The following is an 11,676-nucleotide window of genomic DNA, read 5'->3' on the forward strand; positions in this document are numbered from 1 at the left end:
AATCTAAAACTACAATAAGAACCTTTCTGGATTTGATTGGAAACGCGTCATACAGTTCCTGCCGACAGCTCAGCCTCATAGCACTACTACTATTTGATTTGATGGGAAGAAGTAGTCGCTACAACACCAAGTTATATCACTTTTAAGCCAACACCCGCAAGAGGCCGATTCTACAAATGCCTTCTAAACCACTAGTTCTCAAACCTATTTTGCCAAGGACCCCCACAATCATCTGTTTAGACGCTGCAGCACCCATGAAAATGTTTTGACCCCCAGAAGATTTGTGTTAAAACAATTCCAAATTATTTAAAAAAAACAATTCAAATACACAAAAATAGCAGCACGCTGTGAGTTTGTATACCTGCTGCTTTTGCATCCTGTAGTTTAGTGCGGGTAATTTGGAAAATGACAGCTTGCCTTTATATTAAGCTATACCTTTATACAGCTGTGTCTTTCTTTTTCAACAATTCCAGGACTGCTGTTGCTTTTGTTGAGGTAGTGCATAAAAGGGGTGGCCATGGGTTTGAGGCCTGATTTGTCTAGAAGCCTGATTTGAGTGTTTGTTGGGGAAGCCAGGCACATGCTGGAGGCACATGAGGTGTGCAGCCTGTATAAGAAGATCCTCAAACAAATGTTGATGGTTTGATGATTAATTTTGAATATATGGGGATATATTTTAATTAGTGACATATTCCATTTACAGAGTTCGGCAGGTGTGATGTTTTGTGAGGGCATGAGGGGGAGCTGGATGCTGCTGCAGTCTGTAAAGGATATAGGGGAGAGGGTTTTGGCAATATAGACAATGTTGACAATTTATCTGTATTTCCAGAGCGTCCTTCCCTGGGTTAACCACATCCACCTGTGACTGTGGGTATTCAGTGGGAACCTATTGACTGCAGGTTTTGGTATTTTGTTGTGTTTCAGTTATTTTTGCTATAATTTGTATTGAGGGGTAAGTTGGGTAACCAGATGTATTATGTGATCTATTGTAGGAGGACATCCAACCTACTTAACCAGCCCCTTTCGGGACCCTTGGTTACCTTTTCTGAAATTTGTTGGTACCCACTACTGACGTCTCAAATTCAGAAAAGGTATAACCAAGGGGCTACTATACTTAACCTAACCTATACAACCGTTCACTGTTTTTTCCCACCGCACCATTTGAGACTGCATGGTATCCATAAGACTGTTTGTTGAGCCATGTGCCATAGTGGTGTTGAGGACATGGGCATACTGGGCCAATAATTAATAGTCTGTTGTTTTTGCAGGTTTTTTTTTTTGCAGTGATTACTTTATTTACTTTATTTGCTTTTGGTTTTGTGTATGTATTGTTTTAATTTGCTTGTTTAGTTTGGAGGACCCAGTATAGGCCCATGCACACTATATATCACCTGCCATTGGGCTCAGTCCCACTTTTAGGATCATGATTTCCCAGCTATAAAACCCCAGTTCCATCCCATATATTTTTTTCTACATGCTGGCCAAAGAGAACTTCCCCAGGGAAAGGAAGGGACCGCACACTCCAGAGACTCAGGACAAAATCAGTTATGCTTAATTTCTTTATTGCACGACGCGTTTCGCTGGTTGGCTTCGTCAGGTGCTTGCATACATGACACATGTCTCTGGAGTGTGCGGTCCATTCCTTTCCCTGGGGAAGTTATCTTTGACCAGCATTTATACCTTGCCTACCAGCACCTCCTCCACCTGGATGTGCATGAGAAGCTATCTGTTTATATTTTTCTATACATGTTGAATAAACTTGACACTTTTGTTACATCAGTGTCTGGTTCTGTTCATTCTGAATCTGTACCAACTTGGGGAACCGTACCTTGTTCAGTTACATTGTCCAGACTCCAGCATAATTATACAGTATGGTTAATGTTCGTACACGGTCCCTCACTCCTATTTGTGAGGGTGGCGTATAATAATTTGAATTTCATAATATAGCCCTGCTACACTATAGCAAAACAATACAAGCAGTACAATCAGTAGACGCTAATTCCTTGTGTATGTTATAGGTACCCAAATTGATCACATTGATCACCACAGCCATCCCCTTGCAGCATTCACCATTGGTTGTGTTATCTGTAGTAATATTGAATATAGTGTATACGATTTTGTTAGAATAGCAGATATTTCCCCTTTATAACTCAACTGATGTCAGTCAATGTTAGAATGATTTATTATCTAATCAGCTTTAAGTCATTGCCGATCTAATGGAAAGTGGCCTATCTTTTTACTTTAGTTTGATTAATTCAGGTATTTTATAAGCTTTTATGATCTATAGGCCTGGAAGTTTGAACAAGGCTGCATCAAAGGCAAAAGTGTAGTATTATGGGTTCTGCCAGGAATTTGGGGTCCTCTTGACGAATAAGTGAGACCCAAACACTCATCTAGCAATGATGATCTATATACCAACATCAGTGGTTCTCAACACTGATTCATGTAACCCTCACCTAACATCAGTGGTTCTATAGCACAGTGCTGCACAGGCTCACATAACATGAGTTGCTGAGGGACAGCTGAGGACCCCCCCCCCCGCATGCACACACACACACACACACACACACACACACACACACACACACACACACACACACACACACACACACACTATTGTATTCTTGTATGTCAAATTTGTACAAGTTAAACATTTTGGACTATACTTCCAAACAGACGAGGCCTCATGCCCCCCCATGTGATCTTATGTTTGATCATACTACAAGCCTCTGCATGCTTACTTTTTATATCATACGACCAGTTAACGAAACTATATACCGGTAGCCAATCTACAACCACAATGTGTTTCAACGTGTGAGCTTATAGATCTGCTATTCTCGCTGTCCCTCCTATCATATCTGGCACCAGAACTTTTTTGTTGTTGTTTTTAACATTGCAATTACTATAGTCTATACAGATGAGTGTGTGTGACAGGAAAGATGAGACATGCATTTGGAAATATGCATTTAATTCAAGCCCACAGTATATGAGCTCTTATATAGCATTTATACCACCAATTCGTCCATGCACCAGGCATCAGAATTTGCTTTAAACCACTTTACCATCGTCATAATCGCCTGTTCCGAGTCTGTGTGCGTTGTCTGGGCACGTCTGGGACACCTGAGACTTTCATTGATATGGTCGCTAATGGCTGGAGTGCTTATTACTGAGTCATAAGAGTCCCATATAGGGGGCAGCATGGACAGCATGCACATCGCTCTTACAGTAAGTTACTACATGTATACTGTCATTAACTGTCATTAACTGTCAGGTGTGTGTGTGTGTGTGTGTGTGTGTGTGTGTGTGTGTGTGTGTGTGTGTGTGTGTGTGTGTGTGTGTGTGTGTGTGTGTGTGTGTGTGTGTGTGTGTGTGTGTGTGTGTGTGTGTTTGCACGCGCACGCGTCTGTCTGTCTGTCTGTCTGTCTGTCTGTCTGTCTGTCTGTCTGTCTGTCTGTCTGTCTGTCTGTCTGTCTGTCTGTCTGTCTGTCTGTCTGTCTGTCTGTCTGTCTGTCTGTCTGTCTGTCTGTCTGTCTGTCTGTCTGTCTGTCTGTCTGTCTGTCTGTCTGTCTGTCTGTCTGTCTGTCTGTCTGTCTGTCTGTCTGTCTGTCTGTCTGTCTGTCTGTCTGTCTGTCTGTCTGTCTGTCTGTCTGTCTGTCTGTCTGTCTGTCTGTCTGTCTGTCTGTCTGTCTGTCTGTCTGTCTGTCTGTCTGTCTGTCTGTCTGTCTGTCTGTCTGTCTGTCTGTCTGTCTGTCTGTCTGTCTGTCTGTCTGTCTGTCTGTCTGTCTGTCTGTCTGTCTGTCTGTCTGTCTGTCTGTCTGTCTGTCTGTCTGTCTGTCTGTCTGTCTGTCTGTCTGTCTGTCTGTCTGTCTGTCTGTCTGTCTGTCTGTCTGTCTGTCTGTCTGTCTGTCTGTCTGTCTGTCTGTCTGTCTGTCTGTCTGTCTGTCTGTCTGTCTGTCTGTCTGTCTGTCTGTCTGTCTGTCTGTCTGTCTGTCTGTCTGTCTGTCTGTCTGTCTGTCTGTCTGTCTGTCTGTCTGTCTGTCTGTCTGTCTGTCTGTCTGTCTGTCTGTCTGTCTGTCTGTCTGTCTGTCTGTCTGTCTGTCTGTCTGTCTGTCTGTCTGTCTGTCTGTCTGTCTGTCTGTCTGTCTGTCTGTCTGTCTGTCTTGTCTGTCTTGTCTGTCTTGTCTGTCTTGTCTGTCTTGTCTGTCTGTCTGTCTGTCTGTCTGTCTGTCTGTCTGTACCTGCCCCAAATCTTGTGGTCTGATTATGACAGGGACAATTTCAGAACAGGATTACAATGATTCAGTTTTAGTGCTTGTTTATAACATAAACAAGCTCTTTTTCCACTTGAAAACAAGTTTCAAATGGGCTCTTGTTGGACAGAAGAGGATGTCATGGGGGTTATGGGCCCATGGATGCAGGAAGTTACATTTTAATAATTCACTCTAGAAATTGACCTGGGTAAACGTGTTCAATTATAGATGCAGTAACTTTTTGGGCCATAGTGATTTTTGACTCTTTGAGACTTTGAGTATAACATTGTTTTCTGTGCACCCGATTTATTTTATGAAATAAAATGTCTATTGTCAAAAGTGTAGATGCTGATCATATTTGTGTTGTTGATTGCTTGTGAGTGTAACTAATATGAATAGAGCTTCATCGTATAAAAACAGTTTTTTATTTATTTTATTTATTTATTAATGGTATATGCTGTCATCAGCAGGATAGCAGCTTGTCTCCTTTTTGAGAAATTGGCCTTTTATTTACAATTCCATTCCAGGACAGTCTGTGCGTGACATTATGAAATAGGCCAAACATACATTTCGGGGAGCATGCACTTACCGGGTAATGCCTTGGGAATTTGCCTATAGCTTATATATATATATTACGGCGCCAGATAAAATAGCCAATATACAAATACGACTCAGTCACTCAAGGAATAAGACCAAACCCATAAATAAACCAGTTTTTCTATTCAGAACAACTTCATCAAATTACAACAATTGCTTCGCAAACGTGGAACTGAGATTAAAAATCCGAAAAGTTAAAGGCCTAATTAAAGGCGTAAATTTGAATAGTCTTTCACACTTTGATATAGATCAGACCTGCTAATCATGCAGCTGCGATGATAACACCCAAACGCCAGAAGGGGTTGTGATTAGCCATAGTGTATACACGTGTTTACAGTTAGCCTATAGGCTAAACTGTAAACACGTGTGGCGTCCATTGGTAAAGATGAATGCTGTGATGGGTGACGGGGTCTGATTTCTATATTTACCTGTCACTGTGCAGATATAGTAGGCTATAGGCCGATAAAGGTTTAAAGTTTAAACAGTTTGCTTATATACAAGACGAAAACAAATGCAAAACTCTAATTAGGCCTGCCTAATGAAACGGATATTGTTGAATGAAGTATTCAAACAATATATATTCAATCACTCAAACTATAGTCTGCACATCATCCCAGCGGTACAAATAAAATGTAAATACATGAAGTATAGCCTACATGTGTTTAAGGCCACACCGTGACCGTGACGCAATTTATGGCACAACCTGGCGTGAAATATAAAGCCTAAAATGAAATTGCCTACAATTTGATGCACAGCTAGAGTTGACACAATCTTTCACTTAAAATCTTATTTTTGGACATCCATTGTCTGAATATAAGTAGAGAACCTAGGAGGCTATATTGGACAATAAAATATCATTCTGAAAGATTGCAATAGACCGAGCAATAGCCTATACGTCCAATGTTATATAGCCTATAATGAAAATTGTGATGAGTGATATAAATACCATCATAATAATAAAAATAAAAAAAATAAATGTGCACAACATGTTCATTTAAAAAATACCGTTTAAGTTATTGGAGGCTCTATTTATTGTATATAGTCAAATTATGTGGTTGCGGTCGGTGACGAGGCGACGCCGCGCTGTCGCCAACTTTATTTACATCCATCAAGTGTGTGTCCTAATAGCGGTGACAGCAGGTATGCACTACGGCAGCACTATACGGCTATAGACACACTCCACGAAGCTTATCAGCGGGTGCCAAAAAGCCCTCCTTTTGTTTACCTCTCAATTAATCCCCCATTAGTAGCAAGACAGCATTTAGGCGTTCTGTGACTGCCTTAAATCTTGTTTAGTCCCAAACAGGAGATTAGGAGGGGAATGGGGCCGATAGAGCCCTTAAACAGGTTAATAGAGTCGCCCTGGTCCTCCTAATAAACAGTCTCTAATGCTCTAAACAGATCTCAATCTCTGCGTCGACTGCACTGAGAGGAGAGCTTCGCCTGATAGTCTACCCTTTACCATGATAAGGATTAGTAGAGAGACAGGGAGAGAGAGGTAAAGAGAGACACAGAGAGAGAGAAAGAGAGAGAGAGAGAGAGAGAGAGAGAGAGAGAGAGAGAGAGAGAGAGAGAGAGAGAGAGGGGTAGGTAGGTTGAGATTGCTTAAATCAATTTTGAGAATGCTGCCGCTAAAGTATAGGCCTATTATGAAACTACATTTGATTTGACAAACGCTCTTATTATTTCCCATTATTTGCTTAAAATCTATTGAAATGTAGGACAAACTTTTGGTGCACTGCAGTCTGCAGAAGTCTTATCTTATCTTACCCTATAAGACCAATTACACTTACACACGTATTTGACCTTAGGCTAAATGTACGGAGAATCTCAATGCTTGTTTCAATTTCCCATCGTGCACAAAGGTGCTCACATTCAGCTTCATGCAGCCTTTGTTGCGACGAGAAGAACCAACTATAGTAGCCTATATAAAGGCTATACAAGACTTTCCGTTCTGTTCTGTCCCCATAAATCCAAACCTCTACAGCTCCATTCAGTCGACAACTGACAACTCTCATTGTTTTAGGACAACAAATAATTATATCCACTTATGTTCTCTCCCCCTCCCTATCTCTATCTATCTCCCCTCACACGCCCCAGCGCTCCCTCAATTGACAGTGAAAGACAAAAGTGACCAAATAATTGGTCTATTTGTGCAAAACACTAAATAAATAGTGTATAGCCTAAAACTGGTTTAAAATCCCCTGCAGATGCTATAGATTGCGAGGTGCGTGTTTGTTTCATGTTTTCTTTTTTCGGTTGATGACTTCATTGATTTGACATTCTCACACATCATTTTGTGCACCATGGTTGTCAATTTTCATGTAGGCTACATTTTAAGCTAAATTGTCACTTTCTCAAACGGATGGGACTATGTTACATTTTCAATTCGAGCCTATGTAAATCAGGCATAAACTTGAATTGTTATAAACAAATTGGGGGGAAAAGGAAAGAGAAAAACGACGCCAATTTTCCCACCGCGTGTCCCCTCAAATTCTATTGCCCATTTTCTCCCATTGGAGTAAATGGTAAAACTTGTAGCAATAATACCCCCTCTTTCATACAATGCCCCCCCGTTGCCATAACCTCCAGCCTGACTGCCCTGAAAACTCGCGGCTGGGGACCCCCTCCTCTCCACCCCAAATCAGAGAACCATTCTCTGCAGACAAAAACCTCAGAGGCGAACAAAAGTGAGCACATTTTTCCTATTGCCCGGCGCTCATACAACGCTGCCAGTGCAAGGCTGTGCCTCAAATTGGAATATTAGGACGTCAATCTCACAGCCCTTGTCGCCCTTTGTCTTTGCTGAGTGCAGTGGGCCTGCCTACCACACACCTTTTGTCCGCGAATCCAATAAGACCTATTATTTCCACCCTCCAACCTTGCTCCAGCTCCCTCTTCGGGGTATTTTAGATGCTTAATCGCGTCCTTAAAGCCCCTCGAATGGAGAATAACTTCCTTTTTCACAGCGCCTGACACCCGGACAATTAATTCAAGTGTGCACCTCCCCGTGCGACACCTCTCTCTGCTCCACAATGCAGCTCTCTCTCTCTCTCTCTCTCTCTCTCTCTCTCTCCATGTTTTTGTGTAGAAATTGCTATAGGCCTACTTAAAACCCGAAAATTACGGAAAAGATTTCCTGCAATACTGTAATAGTTATGAATTCCATGAATGCATGGCTACAGAAGGATATACCATATTCCATTTGGCCTATACATCAATTCAAATATTTGTCCAATGAAACAGTGCACTTTATCTGAATCTCATTTCTTACATTTATTAGGTGTGAAATAGATGTGAAATTCGCTGTTTTGGACAAAAAAAACACTTAAAGCAACTTAAGAAAGTAGGCTAACTCTCTCCATGATATATGCATGTTAAAAGAAACATGGGGAAAAAAAACGTCTTGGAACTGACATTTATGGAACCATATACGCAATGTATCGCATAAAACACGCCTGTGCAGATTCGACACTTAATGGCCATAGCAGTGCCAAAAACTGATGGTGCCAAAATACCAACAATTATTGGACCAAAGCTGACAGGTAAACAAACTATTATGTCATTGCAATTAAATGTCACAATGATGTGCTAAATTTGTCGTGGACAAATGATAAAGTAGGCCTAAAATAATTAGGCCACACGGACAAGCATGTAGTGAAATATAGACTAATTTGAAATATTGTCGATCTACCTTGTTCTCAATTGGAATGGGATGCAACTCATAGCCTATATAGCCTACAATATAACAACACTGCCACTGGTCTCGGACTTTCGACAAAATATGTAAGGCCTATAGTTCGACCAATACAAAAAAGGAACAAAAAAAAACAAAAATAAGAAGAAGACATTCTCCTGGTAAATTCCGGTTGTGATCAAAATGAAGTTACCAGGCCCGGATCCCTTGCAGTGAACCTTGACATGGAGTAACGGTCGTCCCTTGGTGCGTCTGAGCCTGATGGGCAGACGCGCTAAGACCGCTCAAGTTCATGTTCATGAAGGCATTGCCGGTGGTCGCGGGCTGCAGTGCGGGGATGCTAGTGTAGGTGCAGCTATAGTTAGTGTTATACGCAGGGCTGTTGTACGTGTAGCCCGGGTATCCGTTATAACTGTATGGGTTGGATCCGTACGGCGCGGCGGCCGCGCCGTAGCTCTGCGCGCCGCCCAGACACGGCTTGCCGTCCCGGACGAGGACCGGCACCGCGACACGCCTCGGCGGCGGCGGGTGGTGGTGCTGGCCCGCCAGCTCCAGCGTCTTGTCCTGCCGCTGGCGCTTGCACTTGTACCGGCGGTTCTGGAACCATATCTTCACCTGCGTGGACGTGAGTTTTAGGGTGGTCGCCAGGTGCTCCCTCTCCGGGGCGGACAGGTAGCGCTGCTGCTTGAAGCGTCGCTCCAGCTCGAACACCTGCGCCTGGGAGAAGAGCACCCGGGGTTTCCGCCGCGTCCGCTGCCTCTGCGCCGCCGGCCGCTCCGAGTCTCCCTGCCCGCTGTCGGCGTCCTCTGGCTCCTTGGAAGCCAGCCTGCAGCTTTCTGCTTGGCGGTTTGGGGGAAAAGGAGATTATAAGAATGTATAACTCCACTTATACTATATATATATATATATATATATATATAATACAAAAGTTAAATAAAATGAAATATACAAGCACTTTTCCTATATAATTAACAAGGTGCATGGATTCAGTTAGATGAATAAGATTATGCTAAATTGAGGTTGCACATATAATTGTTTTTGATATATTTTTGAAACTGGAGGGGGGAAATGACAAAGCCAATTGTTTCGTGCAATGAATAGGCTAATATGTCCATCTGTACAGTAGCCTATACTACTATAATAGCGCTGTATGAGTTTGATGATGTTTATCGTCGCCCACTAGTTCGCCTCCCTTTTCGGTGTAATTTATTTTACAAGCCTCTTTAAACTAATTGTCGGTTTACGTTCCACACATCATAACAGATTATGCGTGAAGAAACGCTGCTGAACCACTAGAAATTGTTTGACATGCCAATACTTTAATAGATTCGTCTCTAAACTAAAGCCCTCGACATAGTGACTTTAGACTTCCATCATTTGATGGATCTTTATTTAGAAAAGGTGTAGGCCTATTATTGTCTCGCATGCCCTGCAGGAGAATTAAAATATAAGGCCTTTTTATATTAATTAAATATTGTATAAATATAATAATCTATACATCATTTATAATTGCGCAGCACCTTATTTGCTATAAATTGTTGCATATTTAGGCTATTCATATATTATACCGTATTAAATTCAGTGTGTGTGTGTGTGTGTGTGTGTGTGTGTGTGTGTGTGTGTGTGTGTGTGTGTGTGTGTGTGTGTGTGTGTGTGTGTGTGTGTGTGTGTGTGTGTGTGTGTGTGTGTGTGTGTGTGTGTGTGTGTGAGAGAGAGAGAGAGAGAGAGAGAGAGAGAGAGAGAGAGAGAGAGAGAGAGAGAGAGAGAGAGAGAGAGAGAGAGAGAGAGAGAGAGTGTGTGTAATTGTATAGGCAGACCCATTGCAAAGTATTACTGCATTTCTATATTCACAAAAAGATCAAATTTACAAAAGGAGTATAGGCGAGTTACGAGTATAGCCAACATGCTTAACCGGCAATAATCACTTTGTATTTTGGCGAGTGCTGACAGGCAGAATGATTATAATGCGTGTGTTCTAACCCTAACCGTCTGAGGCCTAAATTAGATTTGATTTTCAAAACAATTCCTCCCTATTGTTCGCCTTTGTCTGGTTGTGACCTTGCATGGTCTTCTCCCCTTCTTCTTCGCAGCATGCCTAAAACAACCCTGTTCAACTCACTTGTTGTGTCCTGGTCCCCCACCTCTGCGGCTTCCAATTTGGGTTCAGCGAGGTGTCCGAGTCCCGGGTGGACGTACATGATGTCCGGGGACAAGCTCGCCTCCGCGTGGCCCTCCCGCGCCGCCAGAGCACTGAGGTACAGGTTCTCCTCGCCGTCGGAGAAAGAGGGAGGACTGTCTCCTCCGGCCCCGGCGAGCATGCAGGAAGGCGGCGTTTGGAAATGCTGTACGTGTTGTTGCTGCTGCTGTTGTTGTTGGGGCGGCTCTTGGCGCAAGTGGGACGAGGAGTGCTCCGGGCACTGCCGAGACAGAGGCTGATGCTGAGATTGCTGTCGCTGCTGCTGCTGCTGCTGTTCCAGCTTGAGGATATCTTTGACCGAGAACGGCGTGGAGGTGAGCGCGCTCGGGAGCATCATGCTTTCCAGGTCCTGCAGCTCGACGCCAGCATCAAGGAAGTGAAACCCGCCGACGAACATACATGCACCCACCCCGAAGTTTAAAACAAATACTTCTGGAATAGAAATGCTTTTAAGAGGACTCCTTGTTTTATACCGATGGGATCCCTCATCGCTCTGTGTATGAAATGTACCAAAACATAAATGGTCAGGGAAGTTGTAATAGTCCGGAGTGCGTCCATGCAGGGCGGTCAGTCTCCTGTCTGACAGCTATAATGCTGTTTTTCATGTAAAGAAGACGACGGGACGGGACGAAACAGGCCCTCCGTGCGCGTCCAGTGACATCATGTAAGGGGGCGGGATGCATGGGGGTCTGTATGAAAAGGAAAGTGCACTGAATGGGAAGAACCAATCAGTATAGTTAGTGGCTCACTGGGCTGAGTCTCTCTCTCTCTCTCTCTCTCTCTCTCTCTCTCTCTCTCTCTCTCTCTCTCTCTCTCTCTCTCTCTTTCTCTCTCAGAGAGATTACACGTCATTGGAGAAACTTTATTTATTGACTTCACAGATTTCAAAACAGTAAGTGATATGAAACCATGCAGGACAGAAGGAACGTTTTTGT

General features: G+C 43.1%; 1 protein-coding gene across 1 annotated transcript; it reads right to left on the reverse strand.

Moving 5' to 3' along the window:
• Positions 1-8,117: 8,117 nt before the first annotated feature.
• LOC310859414 (homeobox protein Nkx-2.5-like) lies at positions 8,118-11,361 on the reverse strand. Its single transcript, XM_083765948.1, has 2 exons — positions 10,664-11,361; positions 8,118-9,383 (listed from the first exon to the last, which is right to left on the reverse strand). The coding sequence occupies exons 1-2, from the start codon at positions 11,136-11,138 to the stop codon at positions 8,734-8,736; spliced, it is 1,125 nt and encodes a 374-aa protein (XP_083622074.1). The 5' UTR covers positions 11,139-11,361; the 3' UTR covers positions 8,118-8,733.
• Positions 11,362-11,676: the final 315 nt, after the last annotated feature.

This window comes from Protomyctophum parallelum, assembly GCF_964188405.1.
Source record: "Protomyctophum parallelum genome assembly, chromosome: 5".
Taxonomy (NCBI): Eukaryota; Metazoa; Chordata; class Actinopteri; order Myctophiformes; family Myctophidae; genus Protomyctophum; species Protomyctophum parallelum.